Raw genomic sequence first — 21,733 nt, forward strand, 5'->3', positions numbered from 1 at the left:
CATATCATTATCAATTTATGAGTTTTTACATGTTTGTGTTTCAACCCATTGCAGTCTTTGCTCTTTTTGATACTAAACTTGTCTCATCTTTGATCAGTGAAATCTTCTTGGTTTCTTTTTTCTATATTTATCATGAAAAAGTTTTAAACAGAAATATAAAAGCTGAAGGACTAGTAAAATGAAACCTGTACACTTATCTCCAAGATTCAGTGATTATCAAAATTTGGTCACACTCACTGCAAAATCATTTTAAAAACACAATGTCAAATCTTATATTTTTTCCCCTATGGTGTGCAACAGTTCCCATACACAGCAGCCTCTTGGGTCAAGACTGACCTTGGAATCTACCACTTGAGCTTAAATGTGTCACTGTTTATTACTGTTTCTACTCATGGAAAATTAGGTTTTCACTATTATAAATGCATGCTTCAGTAAACATCTCTGAGCCTGTTTCTCTATGCTTATGTATGGGAGATTCTCTGGGTATATACCTGGAAATGGAATAGCTCTGTTGTGGCATGTGCTCTATGCAACATTACTAGATGTTGCTAAATTGTCTTCTAAAGTAATTGTGCCAATTTATATTCTAGTTTTCCTGCTTCTCTATATTTTTACTAACACTTGTTATTGTCAGAGTTTAAATTTTTGCTAACCTAATGGGTTTAGAGCTTTATCATTTAAATTTGCATTTCTCTGTCTTGACTTTTTAAAAAAATATATTTATCTATTTTAAATAGAACAAAGGTGAATATTTTTAAAGATAAAAGGTACAATTCACAAAGAAGATAGACATCATAAACCATTAGACCCCTTAACAGCAAAGAAACATACATAAAGCAAAAATCAGAAGAAACAGAAAAGAAAAACTATATAATCATAAGACATATTTACGTTTCTCTAGAATATTTTATCAAGTGCAGAAAAGATAAGAACAGGAGCATCTTGAATGATGCCATTAATAATTTAAATATAATAGATTTATATTTAATTAATTTATATTAACCGTATCCTACAAAAATATATTTAAAATTTTGTATCTCATACGTTGTTATTAGATGTCCATAGGACATTTAGAAAAACTGGCAAAAAGATAGACATTACAAAATTTCAAAAAGTAGAATTCTTTTTTTGTGTGTGTGATTCAGTTATACATATACACATATTTTTGAAATTATTTTCCATTATAAGTTATGATAAGATATTGATTATAGTTCCTGTGCTATACAGTAAACTTTTGTTGCTTGTTGCATATTTATTTTTTAAATTAGAAATCTAGCATTCTGTTCCTACAAGTGGAATCAAAATGTCATACGTTTTTTACTTAGGCAAAAATTAATGTTTTCTAAAATATATATATTATAAATATTATATATATGTATACAAAAGCTTTTCTAGTCTGCTTGATAAAGGCTTGAGAAAGAACATCCAAAAAAAAGTGAAGAGATGGAGAAATTGGAGAACATAAACTAAATGAAATGGGAGCACTGAATATGAAATAGAAATTGTGAAACAAACTAGATAAAAGTAAAAGATCCTCATTAAGTCCATTGCTTTTAAACATGGCTGCTCATTAGAAACATATCCAGAGCTCTGACAGAAAAAAAAAAAAAGCAGTACCTAGACATTTGTATTTTTCAGAAAATTCTAAGTTAATTCTGATATGCACATGAAATTTAAGAAGTGATTACAGATTTTTCTGTTAAGCAGTAATTTTGGTGACATAGAGTTCTTTAATTTTTCTGTTGACCAGTCATAGTACAATGGTATTAAGTGGGTGATAGTTACATGATCACAATAGCACAAGATATTTATCTGTTTTAACAATCAATAGCCAGACAAAAAATAAAAGATAATTACAGTTGCAAGCCGTATGGAAACATGATTAACCTAACAATATAAGATAATTACATACAATTTGGGGGGTCAAGCAGAGTGATGTGGTAAGTGGAAGTGCATACATGTACATGTTTTCTTCTGCTCAGCCAGTATGTGTCTTTAATTTAATCTATTTACATTTAAGGTAATTATTGGTGTGTATGATCCTATTATGGTTTTCTTAATTTTTAAAAAAATGTTTTGAGATTTATTTTCTGTAGGTAAGGCTTTTCCTTCTCTTGTTTTCTGACTAGAGAAAGCATTTGTTGTAAAGCTGGTTTGGTGGTGCTGAATTCTGTTAACTTGCTTGTCTGGAAAGCTTTTGATTTCCCCATCAAATCTGAACGAGAGTCTCGCTGGGTCGAGTATTCTTGGTTGTATTTTCTTCCTTTTCATCACTAAATATATCATGCCATTCCCTCCTGGCTTGTAGAGTTTCTGTCGAGAAATCACCTGATCGCCTGATGAGAATTCCCTTGTTATTTGTTGTTCTTCCCTTGTTGTTTTTAGTATTTTATCTCTGTCTTTAACTGTTGTCAGTTTGATTACTGCGTGTCTTGGTGTGCTCCTCGTTGGATTTATCCTGACTGGGACTGTCTGTGCTTCCTGGACTTTGTTGATTATTTCCTTTCCCATGTTAGGGAAGTTTTCAGCTATTATCTCTCTTCAAATATTTTCTCAGGTCCTTTCTCTCTCTTCTTCTGGGACATCTATAATGTGAATATTGGTGCATTAAACGTTGTCCCAGAGGTCTCCTAGTCTGTCTTCATTTCTTTTCATTCTTTTTTCTATATTCTGTTCTGCGGCAGTGATTTCCACCATTTTGTCCTCCAGATCATTTGTCCGTCCTTCTGTCTCAGTTATTCTGCTATGGATTCCTTCTAATGTATTATTTATCTCTGCTTGTTTATTCTTTAGTTCTTCTAAGTCTTTGGTAAGCATTTCTTGCATGTTCTCAATCTTTGCCTCTATTCTTTTTCCAAGATCCTGAATCATACTCACTATCATTATTCTGAATTTTTTTTTTTGAAGGTTGCCAATCTCCATTTCATTTAGTTGTTTTTCTGGTGTTTTATCTTGTCCTTTCATCTGGGACGTAACTTTCTGCTTTTTCATGCTGATTAACTTTCTGTGGTATGGTTTTGGTTTTAGCCACTGTTGAATCGTGGTTCTTCTTCCTTCTGCCTGCCCTCTGATGGAGGAAGCTAATCTGTAAGCTTCTTGGTGGGAGAGACTGGTGGTGGGAAAAACTGGGTCTTGCTCTGGTGGGCAGGGCCTTACTCTGTAAAGCTTTAATCCAATTATCTGCTGATGGGTGGGGTTGCTCTTCTTCCCTATTAATTTTTTGGCCTCAGCCCTCATGTCTATGGGTTTCCCTCATAGCTCAGATGGTAATGAGTCTGTCTGCAGTGCAGGAGACCCGGATATGATCCCTGGGTCAGGAAGGTCTGCTGGAGAAGGAAATGGCAACCCACTCCAGTATCCTTGCCTGGAAAATCCCATGGACGGAGGAGCCTGGTGGGCTGCAGTCCTTGGGGTCGCAAAGAGTCGGGCACAATGGAGCAACTAACACACACACACACTCGTGTCTATGGACTCTGTGGTTGGGTTAATGGTGACCTCCAAGAGGGTTTATGCCAAAGGGGACCTTCCCAGACAGCTGCTGCCAGTTACCCCATCCCTTGGTGAGCCCCTGCCAACCCACTCCTCCACAGGAGACCCTCCAACACTAGCAGGTAGCTTTGGTTCAGTTTCCTATGGAGTCACTGCTCCTTTCCTCTGAGTCTTGGTGTGCGAAGGTTTTGTCTGCGCCTTTCAAGACTGGAGCTTCTGTTTCCCCAGTCCTGTGGAAGTCTTATAATCACATCCCACTGGCCTTCAAGGTCGGAGTCCCTGGGGATTCCCAGTCCCTTTGTTGGGTCCCCAGGCAGAGGAGCCTGATACGGGGTTCCGAGCCTTCACAACAGTGGGAGAACTTCTTTGGTATTACTGCTCTCCAGCTTGTGGGGCGCTCGCCCAGTGGGTGTGGGATTTGATTTTATCATGTTGTGCCCCTCCTTCTGTCTTGCTGCACCTTCTTCTTTGTCTTTGAACGTGGGCTCTCTTTTTCTGGTAGGTTCCAGTGTCCTCCTTTCGATGGTTGTTCAACAGCTAGTTGTGATTTTGGTGCTCTTGCAGGAGGAGATGAGCACACGTCTTTTCTACTCTGCCATCTTGAACCGGAAATCACATTTGTCTGTTTATTGGTGACATTTGCCAGTTAAAACAAAGACCAGTGTCCTCTTGGATCAACTAGGAGGAGACAGACAATAAGCAGGAAGTATAATAAATACAGTTAAACTTCAGAAGATCAGAAATGCTGTAGGAGAAAAACCCATTTTCTCCATACAGGGTTCTTTTAAGTTATTTATTTATTTTTGTCTGTTCTGGGTCTTCATTGCTTAGAAGGGGCTACTCTCTAGTTGTGGTGTGTGGGCTTCTTCTTGCAGTGGCTTCTCTTATGGAGCACAGGCTGTCGGTGAATGGGCTCAGAAGTTGCAGCTCCTGGACTCTTGAGCACAGACTCACTAGTTGGGGTGCTCGGGCTTAGTTCCTCTGTGGCTGTGGAATCTTCCCAGATCGGTGTCTCCTGCATTGTCAGGCAGATTCGTTACCACAGAGACCACCAGAGTCACCAGGGAAGCCTCTCCATGCAGTTTTACGCTTCTTTTGTTAAGTTTATTCCTAGTAATAGTGAATGGTATATTTTAAAATTACATTTTCTAGTAGTTTATCGCTATCTATATAGGGCAATGCTGTTCAGTCTTTTTTTTTTTAGCATTCATCTTATTTACCAACTCGTAATTCTACTAGTTTAGAAATTCCTTGGGGTGTTTTAGTTTTTGTATTTTTGAATAGTAAGTTTTTTTCTTTCCCATCCTTATGTCTTATTTTTTAAGTGAAATTTTTTGTACATTTATTTTTATTAACAATTTATTTTTTATAATAGTTGTACATTTACAAAAATATTAAGCAGTTGGTAGAGAGGGTTTCAATATCACCTCTTATCCGCCCCCTCCCTCTAGTTTTCCTTATTAGTAACATCTTACATTAGTCTGGTACATTTATTACAATTCAGTTCAGTTCAGCCACTCAGTTATGTCCGACTCTTTGCAGCCCCATGGACTGCAGCACTCCAGGCTTCCCTGTCCATCACCAACTCCCGGAGTTCACCCAAACTCATCTCCATCGAGTTGGTGGTGCCATCCAACCATCTTGTCCTCTCTCATCCCCTTCTTGTCCCTCCTTCAATCTTTCCCAGCATCAGGGTCTTTTCAGATGAGTCAGGTCTTCACATCAGGTGGCCAAAGTATTGGAGTTTCAGCTTCAACATCAGTCCTTCCAATGAACACTCAGGACTGATCTCCTTTAGGATGGACTGGTTGGATCTCCTTGCAGTCCAAGGCACTCTCAAGAGTCTTCTCCAACACCACAGTTCAAAAACATCAATTCTTCGGCACTCAGCTTTCTTTATAGTCCAACTCTCACATCCATACATGACCACTGGAAAAACCATAGCCTTGACTAGACGGACCTTTGTGGACAAAGTAATGTCTCTGCTTTTTAATATGCTGTCTAGGTTGGTTATAACTTTCCTTCCAAGGAGTAAGCGTCTTTTAATTTCATGGCTGCAGTCACCATCTGCAGTGATTTTGGAGCCCAGAAAAATAAAGTCTGACACTGTTTCCACTGTTTCCCCATCTATTTCCCATGAAGTGATGGGACCAGATGCCATGGTCTTAGTTTTCTGAATGTTGAGCTTTAAGCCAACTTTTTCACTCTCCCCTTTCATTTTCATCAAGAAGCTCTTTAGTTCTTCTTTTCTTTCTGCCATAAGGGTGGTGTCATCTGCATATCTGAGGTTATTGATATTTCTCCCGGCCATCTTGATTGAAGCTTGTGCTTCCTCCAGCCCAGCATTTCTCATGATGTACTCTGCATATAAGTTAAATAAACAGGGTGACAATATACAGCCTTGGCGTACTTCTTTTCCTATTTGCAACCAGTCTGTTGTTCCATGTCCAGTTTTTTTTTTCTTAGCACCTGAAGCTTTAAAAATAATGGACGAAACCTTACTGTACTGACTTCTCATGATGTGAGTGGAATCTTGAATTCTAAGGTTAATATATGGATGACAGACAGTAGGCCTCTTAAATATCAGTCACTGTTGTTAGAAGGACCAGTAACTAAGCTTAAAGTTTGTGGAAATTTAAATCCTGCTACTTTCCTTCCTGAGAAGGAAAATGAAACACCTGATCACGATTGTTCCCAATTCCTAACTTTAAACTATGCAGCTCGGGAGGATCTAATGGATACCCCATTAGACAATCCTGCCATGGAAATATTTACAGACGGCAGTTCTTTTGTTCGGGATGGAAAGTGTAAAGCAGGTTATGCTGTGGTGATTGCTGAACAGGTTTTAGAAGCAAAATCTCTCCCCCAGGGAACCAGTGCTCAGTTAGCGGAGCTTGTGGCTCTGACCCGAGCTCTAGAGTTAAGCAAAGGGCAACGGGTGAATATTTACACTGATTCTAAGTATGCTTATTTGACTTTACATGCTCATGCTGCAATATGGAAAGAAAGACAGTTTAAAACAGCAACAGGAGAACCTATTAAGCATTTCAGAGAGATCGAGAGACTTTTAATTGCTATCTATTGTCCTAAAGAAGTAGCGGTTATGCATTGCAAAGGGCACAGCAGGGATGGGAGTAAAGTAGCTGCCAGTAACCTGTTAGCTGACTCTCAAGCCAAAAAAGCGGCACTTTACGAAACCCCCTCCCTACAGACGCCTTTGATCTGGACAGGTCCTGTGGAACAGGAAAAACCACAATATACTGAGGAAGAATTAGAAAGATATGAAAAAAGAGGAGCAAAGATTACTGATAAAGGATGGCTACAGTCCGAGGATGGACGATTAATAATTCCTGAAAATGCTCAGTGGAAAATTCTTAAGGGTTTACATCAGAGTTTTCATTTGGGTGTAGAAAGTACTTACCAGATGGCTTCTCGTTTGTTTGAAGGTAAAAATGTAATGAAAACTCTAAAGAACATCATCAAACGGTGTGAGGTTTGTCAGAAAAAAACCCCAAAGACTGAAAAGCTAGCAAAATCTGGATTACAACGAAAGGGAAAGTATCCTGGAGAGGACTGGGAAATTGATTTTACTCATATGCCAAAAGCTAGTGGATATCCATGTCCAGTTTTAACTGTTGCTTCCTGACCTGCATATAGATTTCTCAAGAGGCAGGTCAGGTGGTCTGCTATTCCCATCTCTTGAAGAATTTTCCACAGTTTATTGTGATCCACACAGTCAAAGGCTTTAAAATAGTCAATAAAGCAGAAATAGATGTTTTTCTGGAACTCTCTTGCTTTTTTGATGATCCAGCGGATGTTGGCAATTTGGTCTCTGGTTCCTCTGCCTTTTCTAAAACCAGCTTGAACATCTGGAAGTTCACGGTTCACGTATTGCTGAAGCCTGGCTTGGAGAATTTTGAGCATTACTTTGTTAGCGTGTGAGATGAGTGCAGTTGTGCGGTAGTTTGAGTATTCTTTGGCTTTGTCTTTCTTTGGGATTGGAATGAAAACTGACCTTTTCCAGTCCTGTGGCCACTGCTGAGTTTTCCAAATTTGCTGGCATATTGAGTGCAGCACTTTCACAGCATCATCTTTCAGGATTTGAAATAGCTCAACTGGAATTCCATCACCTCCACTAGCTTTGTTAATGGGCCCTTATTGATATGTTTATTATTAACTAAAAGTTAATATTTTATATTTATATTTATTTTATTAACTAAAAATCCTTAGTTTTAAAAACATTTTTAAGACTTTTCTCTCATGTGGTTTTCAGTACCCTTACCCCGTACGACACTGTGTTACGGTTAAGTGTCACGTCTCCTTAGCCTACTCTTGGCTGCAATATTTTTTCAGACATTCCTTGTTTTTGATGACCTCTTATTTTAAAAATGTCATTGTGTAAAACACCCTGTGTAATTTTTAAGAGAGAAAGTGGGGAAACCTTGTCTTTTTCCTGACTGTAAAGAGAATACTTCATGAGTCTTGAAGTATGATACTTGCTATAAATTTTGATGGATACCCTTTATCAGATTAAGGAAAATCTTATTTTCTAAGGTATTTTATCATGAAAAAGTAAGGGGTTTTATCAAGATTTTTTCTGCATTGTTAGATCATATAGTTTTTCTCCTTTAATCTCTTTATGTGGTGATATTGAACTATCCTTTAAAGTCCTTTTGGTCATGATACATTGTTTATATGTCAGCATTCTTACATATGCATACATATACATACATAGTCACATGGAAATATTAACATATATAATGACTATCATATGATTTTGTTTGATAATGTAGGATTTTTGCATCCATTTCCATAAAGGAGATTGGCCTGTAATTTTCCTTACTTATAATACTCATATTTTCTGTGGATAAATATTATGGATTTTTTTTCGTTAGATCTTTTAATATTATTAATTAGATTGTAGGTGGTCTTTAGCTTTCTGCTTGGAACTTAAAGAGATTCATTAAACATGTCTTCTGGAAATATCTGCTTCATCTATTAAGTCTGAATCTTCTAGTTTAATGCTTAAAGTTTTATGATTTCCTCACTACCATGTCTGTGTACTATCTATAAAAATTATCATTATTTATATAATTATTATAATCAAGTCCCTTTGTTACTTGTGGAGTGGGTTGCTTGGCTGGAGGCCAACTTCCTAAAGGGAAGTTTTGAACTTTTTTATGATTGACAGTTTTCTAGTACTATTATATTGCTTAAACTGTGCTTGACTTCTGCTCCTTACTGTAATGGAGGTAGTAGTAGCATTGTCTGCCTCTGGTATTCGTATTGCAGTTTGTTGCTTGTAAAGTACTTTATATAGAAGAGTATGTTTATATACGAAAAGTGTTTTGTGTTTTGTATCCAACCACTTGAAATGCCCTTCAGCACTAACATTCATGTGTAAGCCACTAATCAACTTTCATCTGAATGATTCCAATAACTAGTCTTATTTCCCCTGTGTTTCCCTACAGTTCTTCTCACACGGCAGCCAGAGTGATTTTTAGAGCCTAATCAAGTCATCTGTCTCTGGTGTTTAAAACTTCACAGAGCTTCTCAACAGACTAGAGTAACGTCTGAACTCCTTACCGTGATTTCTGTTCCCCCAGTGCCTGGAACAAGGCCTTACACATAATAGACACTCAAGAAATACCTGTTGAATGGATGACACCTTCAGTGTTCGAGAAGCTCTGTCTTGCCCAGAATCTACAGTCTATTAATAAATGGCAGAGTCAGGATGAAAACTCACGTTTCCAACTTACCTTTATGAGTTTCTGAACTATGTGGACTCACATTTTTCCAGTCCTCCAATGGGCTCTGAACCAAACCCATGTTGCCTGCCAGACTCTCTGTACCTGTGTTAATTTGTTTATGCTTTTTTGCTTTGCCTTCCTAAATCTTGCCCATCTTCAGTACATGAACTTAATTTGGCTTCCTTTTACGGAACTTTCTTTCTATGGCTTCAGTGGTCTGTTTTTTTGTGGTGATAGTGGTGAGTTGTGTTGGGGAGGTTAGAGTATAACTGGGAAGGAGACTAGTAAATACCAGATGTTGTATGGCATGCTTACGTAAGTGATTTCACTTCCCACGGGATCTTGTGAGGAAAGAACCACTTTTTTTTTTTTTCCTTTTTAACAGTGGAGAAAACTCAAGTCTCAGAGAGGTTTTCAGTTCCATCACCCAGATGGGGAAATCTATACATTATCTGAGTTTTCTAAGTCCTCTAAATCTTCTAAGACTAAAGCCTTCCACCACTGCCTGGCAGAGCTAGAATGGTGCCCAGCTGACCTTGATCAGAGCCGACTTTCTGCTCTCCTGGTTTAGCTTGTCACACTGGGCCAGTGCCATATCTGATAGTCCGGCCTGTATGTCAGGATCACAGAGGAAAATCAACAGCAGAATGATCTGCTTCTGTTTGATAAGAAATCTGACTCCAGTCAAATGCTAAAGCTTTTTATAGGTAGCTATATTTTGTTTGTTTTCTTTCCCCCTTGCTCTTTGCTTGGGCCTCTTACTGTGTTTTGTCTCGTTTTTTCTCCTTTCTCCCCCTAGTATTCTAGTCAAGAAGAAAGCCAGAGGAAGCGATTGCCTGCTGCTGCCGCCCAGTGCTGTAAGTGAGAAACTTGTCTCTGAATCTCTTCTTAATCACAGCTTTCCGTCAGTTCTCCAAATGTGGCTTATTTTGAGTTGGGGAGGTTGGAGAGATATGGTATGTATAAACAGAAGATATTCCAGAAATACACCTTATTCAGACTCCTCCTCCCAATGGCTATCTCCCCGTTAGCTTTAAGAAGAGCTCTTTTGGTTTTGTGTGGCTGTAGGTAGGGCAGTGGGGCTTCTTTTCCCTCTATTTACCAGCTTTTACCCCTAGAGGGGTGATTTTTCCCTTTCTGTCCCCATTTATCTATTATTGCCCTTTAAGAGTTTCCGCCTCTGAACACTCTTTGCGCGGTTCCCTTCTTCTCCCCAGTCTAGTTTAGGTCTTCCCTGTTCTCCCTGTGTCCTGTATATATCATCATGTGTTATAATCTATATATATTTATTTGACAAGAATGCAACATTTTTAAAGGCCAAAATTTGTATTCCTAGCATCTGGCTCAACACCTGATAATATAATATGTGTGTGTGTGGGCTAAGTCGCTTCAGTTGTGTCTGACTCCTTGTGACCCCATGGACTGTAGCCCACCAGGCTCCTCCGTCCATGGAATTCTCCAGGCAAGAATCCTGGAGTGGGTTGCCATTTCCTCCTCCAGGGGATCTTCCCAACCCAGGGATCGAACCTGGGTCCCTTGCATTCCCTACACTGGTAGGCAGGTTCTTTACACACTAGTGCCACCTGGGAGGAGCTCCGTAAGCCTCGGTAAAGTCTGATCAATGATCAACTGAGGGAGAGAATTTGTTGTTTCCTTTGAGGTTAACTGATCCAGACCACACAGATTCCTTTTTGAAATGAGCTGTGCATAGTTGGTGTATTGGTATCTTTTCAGTTTCTCTCAGAATGGCTTGAGGAGGAGACACCAGAGGTCTGACCAGAAACCAGTTCCCTTTCACTTTTTCAGCCCATGGGGGTGGCCGTGCCTGTGTTGTTTCTTTCGTGTTGCTGTGGTGTTGCTGAATCAGTGCCAGACTCTTATCAGTGGCGGGTTGATCGTCCTGGGAACAGTGGTAGTCGTTATTGTAGTAATGCTGCTAAGAATAAGACCCGTAGCCGCTAGCATATTTTGAGGTTTTACAGTCTGCCAGATGCTGCTGTAAGAGCTGAAATATAGTAACTTCTTTAATCTTCACAGCAACCCTAAGACAGATTTTACTGTTTTCCTCATTTTTAAGATGAGGAAACTGAGATTGAGTTATTTGCCACAGATCACACAACTAGTAAGTGGTGACGTAAATACTCAGATACAAACAGTCTGACTCTATAGCCCATGCATTGAACCACCATGTTATACTACTTCATACTGTTTCTGAGAAGAAGAACCTCTGTCCATGGTTTATAAATCTATTGGTTGTCTTCTATTCTACTGGCTACTTACTTTCCTGATAAAAGCGAGACTACTGGCAGAGGTCAGTATTTTTTCTTTACTTAAGTAACACCTATTTCACATATGATTTGTTACTTTCATTTTTCCCATTTGGGAAGTAGTATTTATCAAACATTTAGAGTCATGGGAGACAAGAAGAATCTGAATTGAATACCAAGTTGTGAATTAAAGTCTCTAAGTCATTTCCAAAACTGATTGTAATGAGATAATTTTGAGTTTTTAATCTTTTTAAGTCTTTTTCCAAGATGGCTAATGCAAGTGAAATGGAATAATTGAGCTTTCTCTTCCATGCCTTCTTGGTTCCATTTGATGAAATGCAGTTCACGTGATTAAAGAGCAAATGCTTAGAGGGCAGGAGGAAATAAGAGGATATAAATAATCAGTGTTTATGAATTCTCTTATTTTTTTAATATGCTTACCAGCTTATTTATTTTAGGTGAACTGAAAAGTTGCTCAGTGGTGTCCGACTCTTTGTGACCCCATGGACTGTAGCCTGCCAGGCTCCTCTGTCCATGGAATTCTCCAGGCCAGAATACCGGAGTGGGTATCTCTTGCCTTCTCCAGGGGTTCTTTCCAACCCAGGGATTGAACCAAGTCTCCTGCGTTGCAGGTGGATTCTTTACCATCTGAGCCACCAGGGAAGCCCAATTTGTTTTATATGCATAGCCTATCCCTGTCTTCTGACTACTCTCTATATTTTTATTTGGAAAAATTTTAAACTTATAGGAAAGTTGAGAGAACAGTACATTGACTACCTATTTACCTTTTACTAGATTCAGTGATTAACATTTTGCCAAATTTGCTTCTCTTCCTCCCTACTGATGTTTCCCATTTCTGTCTGTGTATGCACATACATAAAAATATACATGTGTGTTTTCTGAATCATTTGAATATAAATATCAGACTTTATGACACATCAGCATGTGTCTCCTAAGAGAACACTTTGCATAACCAAAATACCGTTGTTAGAATCAAGAGATTTAACACCGATTGTATGTATTAATCATATATAATATATAGTTAATATTAAGAATTCCCCAATTGTCCCCCGAGTGTTTTCATAGGCCTGCCTTGCACCAGCGTGTAGTTTAATCAAGAATTGCACATTTTTACTCAGTTGTCCAGAATCTTTAATCTCCTTTAATAAAAAACTTGCTTTTTTAGTCATTTATGACACTGGCTTTTTTTCAGTTAGAAAAATATTTTTATTCTAATTATAATATCTACTGCAGATGGCAGTATATACTAGTATAGGTTTGTGGGAAGCCATTTGATAATATGTAACAAGAGGTTTTTAACATCTGTAACCTTTGACTCAGCAGTTGAATTTCTGGAAATTTGTCCTAAATAATCAAGAAACTGACAAGGATTTATATAGAAAGATGTTTATTTCAAAATATTTAAATAGCAAAATTTGAAAATGACTTAATAAGCAACAGTAAATTTAATACTCATAAGATTTGAATATTATGCTTTGAATAATAGGGAAATTTTCATGAAACTAAATTAAAATATACAAAACTCTTACTCTCTGTATGTGCATGTGCATATGCATAGGTATGTATATATGTATAATTTAAGAGTTTTTGCTATACACCCCAAGTTGCATACCCCTAAAATTCATATGTTGAAGCCCTGGCCCCTTGTGTGACTGTATTTGGAGATAGGGCCTGTGAGCAGCTGAGAAAGGTTAACTGAAAATGTAAGAATGAGGCTGTAACTTGATAGGTCTGATAACCTTAGAGATTTCTGTGGGGGAATGGAGCAAGAAGGTGGCCGTCTGCAAGCTGGGAAGAGAACTTTCATCAGGAACCACATCAGCGGGCACCTTGATCTTGGACTCCTGGACTTTAAACCTGTGGGGTACAAATTTCTGTTGTTTAAACCACCTAGACTGTGGTATTTTGTTATGGCAGCTGAGCAGACTAGTATAGGTTTTGGTACTGAGAGTCGGGGTGCTGCAGTAACAAATACCTCAAAATGTGACGGTGGCTTTGGAAATTTGGGTAATGGATATAAAGACTGGAAGAATTTTGAGGTGCAACCAAGGTTGTTGTGCAGGGACTGTTGGGAGAAATGGATATTAGAGGATGTTCTGGAGAAGTGTCAGATGGAACTGAGGGATGGTTTATTGGAAACTGGAGGAAAGGTGATCCTTGTGGCAATGAACTTAGCTAAATTGTTTGAGGGTTTTGTGAAAGGTACAGTTTATAAGTGATCAAGTTGGGTGATTTAGCAGAGGTGATTTCTAAGCTAAATAATGAAGATATGCCTTGGGTCTTCCATATGGCTTATAGTAAAATGCCAGAAGAGAGGGTTGAATTGAAGATGAAATTGTTAAGTAAAAAGGAACTCGAATTTGGAGATTTGGCAATTCTTAGCCTATCCTTAGCCTATATTTTGTGAAAAATGAAAAAATCTTGTTCTGAAGAAAATACTAAAGAGATCATGGTATGACTCATGGACTTAACCAGCCATCAGCAGAAGCCAGGAATAGAGATGGAATTATACCAGCAGAGACATTGCCAATTTCAACGAAAGGGGACAGAGAAAGACGGATGGAATGAAGGAAGGCTGTTGGATTTCTTGAATTCAAGACTCAATCATAGAGTTATTTGACTGTAAACATGTATTGTTCTTGAGGAAAGGCAAAAGTGACCCGGAAGGTGATTTGGAGAATATCAGGGCTGCCACTGTCAGCACAGGCCCAGGGGACAGAGATGTTTCCTTTTGTTTCAGAGGGTGGTCACCACTGAGAGCTATGGGGCCAGGGCCCTTCTGCAGAGCTGTGGGAGGGACCATGCCACTCCAGTGGAGGATGGGTCATTGAACCAAAGAGAATTATTCTCTAGCCTCATGATCTAATGGAATTTGCCTTGCTAGGTTTTGGACTAGCTTGAGACCTGTCGCTTCTTTCCTATCTCTCCCTGGTGGAGTGAGGTTATCCTTCTGCCTCACCATTGTAATTTGGAAGCACATGTTTGGTTTCACAGGTTCACAGCTGGAGTGGAATTTTGCCTCAGGGTGAATCATAACTGAATTCTCACTCATATCTAATTTAGTTGATATTTAAATGAGTTTTTAGACTTTAGAATTGATGCTGGAATGAATGAATTCATTTTGCATGTTTTAAGACTGTGCATTTTGGAGGACCAGAGGCAGAATGCTAGAGCTGAATTTTGTCCCCCTGAAATTCGTATATTAAGGCCCCAACTCCCAATGTGTTTGTACTGAGAGAGTCATTTATGACTTTAAATGAGGTCATAAAGACGGAGCCCTAATCTGACAAGGATGTTATCTATTTAAAAAGAAGAGACAACTGTGCTCTCTGCCATGTGAGAATACATGGCAGGAAGGTGGCCATTTATAAGCTGGGGAGAGAGTTCTCACTGAACTCTGCTAGAACACTGATCTCTAACTTTTCAGCCTCCAGAGACTGAGAAAATACATTTCTGTTGTTAAGCTACCTAGTCTATAGTATTTTGTTATGGCAGTCCGAGCAGGCTAATATACTTGCTATAAATATATCTATACAGTTAGGGGGGAGAATACCTAGAGAGACATTAAAATACTAACCAAACTTCTCTTTGACATGTGGGGACTTTTTAAATCCCTTTTTGCATTTCTTTCACTTTCTAAATATTTATCAATGTACTGATTTTAATAGTTAAAGGTTATTAACAAGAGGAATGGAATAACTGGATCCTTGTTCTAGAGGTTGGTTTACTGCTCTCTCTCTTGAGTAATTTTGAAAGTCTTTCCATTGTCTCTTTCAATTTCTTGATGTTTAAATGGGAGCGTTGGTCTAAATAACCTCTAGCGCTCTTAGCTGTAATATCATGTGACTGTGACTTCCTAGTCCTGAGAGTTCTTCATGTGGACGGTCCCTCTTCTGTTTTCTCTGCTAGGGTCAGTTCTCTGCAGTCACTGTGACATGTCCACAAAATATTTTCAGAAATCACTGAGCTACTACTCTAAAGAAACCCCTTTTTCTTATCTTTGATATGAAACTTCCTCTGGCCCCAGTTGTGTCTTAAAAATGATGAGATTCTTTAAAAATTTTGGGGTGAACTATATTTTTTTTCCAATGTTTTCTTTCTAGACTTTTCTGATGGTTAGTTTAACATTCAGTAATAACACTTTGCATTCACTTTTATCTTAGGATATTTCATTCTCCTTTGGTAACTGTAGATATGTTACAGGGTGATTATTACATTATGTCCACATATCTTTTATCCCCTGTGTTATTGTCAGTTCTTGTTCCCATTACTTCAGGGAAAGATATGGAAGGCAAGAACTGAAGAAATGGTGTTCCTGACCTTAGTAACTGAAAGCCTAGGATTTGAGGGGAATGTTCAAAATGTTTTGAATAAATATTATGGGAGGAAGCAGAGATTCACCTTACTCTCCCTTTTCCTGAATAAGAGAAGCCTTGCTTGACTTGAGTGAGAGGAGAGAAAGAAGGTGACCAGAGTAGATGTCTTGGGACCTTGTGTGTACTTTTTGGGTGGTGCTAGTGAACAGTAGGACCCTGGAGAGGGAATGGCTGGGTGCTGTGTCTCGGCCAGTGGCTGCTCACTGAGATTCCTCTTCTCCAACAAGTTGTGCATGCTGCAGAAGGAATCCTGGGCCCTCTGGAAGTAGCAGGTGAGACTCTGGTTCCAATGCAGCCCCTTAAGCAGGATTAAGAGAAGTCTCAAATGTTTTCTGTGTACTGGAGGTGACCCTGGGATATTTCAGTGAATGCTGTCACACAAAGACATACCTGTGCATGAACAGTCACGTCACTCCAGTGTCTTATTCTCATGCTGTGAGTATTTGGAGCAGTCTTCCTGGACGGATAAGACTTACACTGAGATTCTCAAGATACTTGTGTTTTCTAAGAACAATAACATCTGTCCTCCTCGAAAAGGTCTTGAGCCTCTTTGTTGGTTGTCGTTGTCTGTGGGGTTGCTACTGCTTGATTCTTCCTGCCCTCTCTTGGGTAGGTGAATGCCTGCTCTCTTTGGGGTCTATTTGTGACCCTCCAGAAGTTACCTCATTGTACCCTTCAGGGTCCAGTTCCCGGATGCGAGGGATTGCTTTGGTTCAGCCTCTTTCTTACACTACTGACTTCTTCCAACAGTAGATGTACTTAGCTTGCTGCTGCTGGGATCCTACCACATAGAGGCTTTTTGAATGGGGAGAGTATTAGGACAGCTCAGGCCCAGGCAGCACCAGCAGTAAATAACCCGCCTGCCAATGAAGGAGACATAAGAGGTGTGGGTTTGATCCCTGCGTTGAGAAGATCCCTTGGAAGAGGGCATGGCAACCCACTCCAGTATTCTTACCTGGAGAATTGCATGGTTAGAGGAGTCTGGCAGGCTACAGTCCATATGGTTGCAAAGAGTTGGACATGACTAAGCAACTTAGCATGCACGCAGGCCCAACCATATTCCACAAAATTTATTTGACTCTTGGGAAGCTCACTTATTCTTGGTCTGAGAAACTAAGGCAATTTCCTTCTTTTCTGTATCTCCCAGATCTGCCTCCTCTATTCAGTCCTCTTGTTGTCTGCTTAGGTAGGTACAGGGTTCAGGCCAGCAATTCTTCCACCCACGTAGACCTGTCTGGCTTCCCTTCTGCAAGCACCCCCACTCTTTGTGAATCTTAGAACTTCTTCTCACTTGAAATCAGAGAGGAGAAACAGGAGAAGGGACAGTGTAACCTCTCTTCAGCAACAATTGCTCTCTCCAAAAATTGTTTATTTCCACATCAACATAGCCATTCTGATGGACAGCTGACAAGGATCCAGTTAAAAATCAGAATTCCCTAAAATTTGGATTGATCAGATTGTTTCTTCATAATTAGTTCTGGTTACTACAGAGCTGATGTGAGTTTGCCCCTTTATTTGTGATGCTTATGTTAATTATTAGTTCAGTTAAGTTCAGTCGTTCAGTCGTGTCCGACTCTTTGCAACCCCATGGACCGCAGTACGCCAGGCCTCTCTGTCCATCACCATCTCCCACAGTTTACCCAAACTCATGTCCAATGAGTCAGTAATGCCATCCAGCCATCTCATCCTCTGTCGTCCCCTTCTCCTCCTGCCTTCAGTCTTTCCCAGCATCAGGGTCTTTTCCAATGAATCAGCTCTTCGCATCAGATGGCCAAAGTATTGGAGTTTCAGCTTCAACATCAGTCCTTCCAATGAAAACCCAGGACTGATCTCCTTTAGGATGGACTGATTGGATCTCCTTGCAGTCCAAGGGACTCTCAAGAGTCTTCTCCAATACCACAGTTCAAAAGCATCAATTCTTCAGGGCTCAGCTTTCTTTATGGTCCAACTCTCACATCCATACATGACTATTGGAAAAACCAGAATTACTAGTTCAGATGATGTTCTCTAGATTTCTCCACTGCTAAGGTATTTTTTTCCCTTTTGTAATTAATAAGTAAAATATTGGGGGTAGGTAGGTAGTACTTTGAGACTGTGTGTATTTAACCTATTACTTGTAATCTTTCATCCATTAATTTTAGAATCTATTATGATTATGGCCTAAATTTATTATTACATTGGTGGTCGCAAAATGTTGGTTTCCTAATTCTATCATTCCTTTACGTTGAGTAACTGTCAGTGTTCTATAAAGCTTTCCCTTCTCTCTTACCCTCCTTTTTTATGACTATCACTATGGACTCATGAATTCACTTCTGTCATTCTCTTTGCTCAAATTGTCCCAAATTTGGCCTGTCATAGTCCCTTTAACTCAGATCCTGTGTTGTTTCGTTGTGACCCCATTATTTACTTATTTATTTTACCATTTCCTTCCTTTCCTCATATAAGCTGTTACAGGCTCACGTTGTCCTTTTGTGCTTCAGTTATAGAAAAAGTCATTTCTTCAATGAACCCTGGCTTCTTTTAGTGGGGGATCGTATTTAGAAATCAGGGTATTCAAACTTCAGTCTTTAGTAAGGATGTTTATACCTATGTCTTGTCAAGGAATGCAGTAGCATGCTGTTGCCACACCAAGTGACTACTAAGTTCTACAGCTTTCTGCTATATTCAGTTTTTACATGTCTGCTTTGCTCACCACTGTATTATCAATGACAGTATCACTGGCTGCAACTGAGAAATGAATCAAAAATGAATCAGCATCTGGCAAGGACTTCATGAGATGAGTACTCACGTATTCTGTCAGGGTGTGTAAATTAGTGCAACCTCCCTAACTCAGTAATTTCACTTCTCGGAACCATTCAGGGAAAATAACTTGAGATGCAAAGGAACACTTATGAACAGGTTTTAGTTACAATGGGAAAAAATTGCAAAATTACTGGAAGAATGGGTAATTGTGGTAAGTTCCATATAATGGAATAACATGCTTGTAAGTAATTTTTTTAAATGCAGGAACATTTATGTGAATAAGTTTTTAGAAAAGCAGGATCCTAAACTGGTGAAGTAGTAGGATCCCAGTTATCTGAAATACAAATTACTCATAAGCATAGGGACAAAACCTAGGAAATAGTTTTAATAGTGTTTCTCAGTGGTAGAATTGTGGGTAGTTTTTTTTCTTTATACTTCTTTTACTTTCTAAATTTTCTCCAAATGAATTTATTTTATGATAATTTAAAAGCTAATAAATATTTATTAGAAAATGATCCCAGGCCTGACACTATAGAGGTAGGTCATTGTAGATTTTTTTTTTAGTTTATATTTGACACTTAATTGAATGATGGTTGTTGGTTGATGGTTGAATGATGATGGTTGTTGGAATTGGCAATGTTTAGCTAAACAATACTAGTAGTTCCTTGATTGAGAGTTTTAAGTAGCTCTTCAAGTTGTCTATTTTGTTGGTAATATCCCTGAGGTGTCTCGTAATAAATTACTATGGTTGAAATAAATTTGGGGGTCTGTTTTTTTAATGTGTAATGTGACCTCTAAGTAAGCTTGAAACTTTGATTGAGATACAGCCCACCATTGATGTTTCAAAGAGATTTTCTCTGATTGTTTATGAAAGGTTTGTTTCACTGCTTTTGTTACAGTGTTGCCTATAAATAGTACCTTTTCAGATCCTATACTGAAATCTCCTGAGTGTGAATCAGTCTTTTAAATTAGCACAATAGTGCATAACTCAACATATTGTTTAAAATTTGTCTTAAAGAATGAGTCAGTTCAGAGCAGTTGGGGGTTAGTTACATGTATGAGAAACAGTGACCGACATTCAGAGGTGTCATCAGTAATAATATAGTTTGCTGACCAACTTATGACATCTTATTTGCTTCACACTGACTTCAAAAGGGTTTCTTTTTACCAACATGCCCAGAAGTGACATATTTACATAAAAATGTCTTTCCTTTTTTTCCTTTTCAACTGTTAGTGTTCTATTTCCTGGTGATCCATCATGCTGATATTATTGATGCTTAAGAAGCATGAGGTATTAGTGCTTCCCACCACGCTTAAGCCATCAGGCTTGACGTACTGTATCCTTTGTCTTCACCACACTCAAGTATTCCTTTTATATTGTATGATTCTTGGTCTTCATCTAAAACTGTCCAGTGCCATGCTGTGGTTTGTCTTATTTCTAATATTCTACTTGTTTGGGGAGGCAGGGAAATAGGCCATTATATATGTGTAACCAGATATTCCTCACCCGGAAGATTAGATTACTGCCTATTACTGTATAGATGATGGTATAATTCCCCTGCAAGCTTCAGCTAAACACAGAAGTCTGGGCAGATACTGCCAATTCTGCTATTAGTTCCATTTCTCTAGCTGCCACAAACAAGACTAGATTTACACTTGTACTAATGAACTTACTTACAAAATAGAAGTGTTAATACAGTCATGGATGTAGAAAACAAACTTATGGTTACCAGGGAATATGAGGGGCAGGGACAAATTTGAAATTGACACGTACACGCTACTATGTAAAAAGTAGACAGCGGATAAGAACCTGCTATGTAGCACAGGGAACTCTGCTCAGTACTTTGTAATGACCTATGTGGGAAAAGAGTCTGAACAAATTGACATGAATCAGCCATGTATTTAAAAAAAAAAAAAGAGTCTGAACAAAAAGAGTGGATATAAGTATATGTGTAACGGATTCACTTTGCTGTACAGCTGAAACTAATATTTCATGTAAATCAACTATACTAAAAAAAAGTTGGTGGCTATAACTAAAGATATATTTCTGTGAACAGTGGAAGCAGAAAAGGGAAAGTCTAAGTGCTCAGTCGTGTCCAATTCCTTGGGACCCCACAGTCTGTAGCCTGCCAGGCTCCTCTGTCCATGGGATTTTCCAGGCAAGAATACTGGAGTGGATATTCCCTTCTTCAGGGGATCTTCCCAATCTAGGGATCGAACCCTGGTCTCCTGCTTTGCAGGCAGTTTGTTTTCTGTCTGAGCCACCAGGGGAGCCTGAGAGCAAGCTCATGTTGCTGATTAGAGGCCATTAGTGTGTGTGCTCAGTCGTGTCTGACTCTTTGCAACCCTTTGCACTGTAGCCTGCCAGGCTCCTCTGTCCATGGAATTTTCCAGGCAAGAATACTGGAGTGGGTTGCCGTTTCCTCCACCAAGGGATCTTCCTGACCCAGGGATTTTCTGTGTCTCCTGCACTGCCGGTGGATTCTTTACCCGCTGAGCCATCACTTACTTTCACTTATTTATCAAGGACTACATGCCCTGCAGGAAAGCAGGACTGCGTTCGCACCTGGCCTCTATCCTGCAGATTCTCCCACCTCATCAGTTTCCCCTTACCCCCTTCTTATTTCTCAGATCCCAGGATTCAGAAGTCTAGCTCATATCCATTCTTTGCCATTTTTCTTCCATTATCTACCACTTTATCTGAAGAATAGTGATACCTTGGAAATAGAGAGGAAAATGTTAAGGAGGCAAAGAAGCAAATGGTTAAGAATGACATGTGGTTTGTTCAGGAAGACTTTCCAGAACAGATGAGTTTAGAGATGACTTTTGAAGAAGCTAATTGGAATGTACTGATGTATCCTACTAAGATATTCATAGTAAGATAAATGAAAACTATGAAGGGAGAATTCAAAACATAGCCCGATCTATTCCCTCAGTCCTAGCTAAGGAACCTCTTACTGGCTAGCATATTGTCTGTTCTGGGTAGTGGGAGTAAAGGATCAGTCCACAGCTTCTGGTATGTCTAGTTGAGGACTAGGACTCTCAGACAGGAAAATATGCTAGTTACAGACTCCTAGAGTGTAGGGAG

General features: G+C 39.1%; 1 protein-coding gene across 3 annotated transcripts in view; it reads left to right on the plus strand.

The window, feature by feature from the left end:
- The window catches only part of UNC13B (unc-13 homolog B), a 202,054-nt gene that overhangs the window by 60,828 nt on the left and 119,493 nt on the right, over positions 1-21,733 (plus strand). For all 3 annotated transcript variants that reach the window (XM_061132177.1, XM_061132175.1, XM_061132176.1), the window contains exon 7: positions 10,039-10,096. In XM_061132177.1, the coding sequence (XP_060988160.1) occupies positions 10,039-10,096 (58 nt within the window). The remainder of the gene's footprint in view (positions 1-10,038; positions 10,097-21,733) is intronic.

The sequence above is a fragment of the Dama dama genome, chromosome 29, assembly GCF_033118175.1.
Source record: "Dama dama isolate Ldn47 chromosome 29, ASM3311817v1, whole genome shotgun sequence".
NCBI lineage: Eukaryota > Metazoa > Chordata > Mammalia > Artiodactyla > Cervidae > Dama > Dama dama.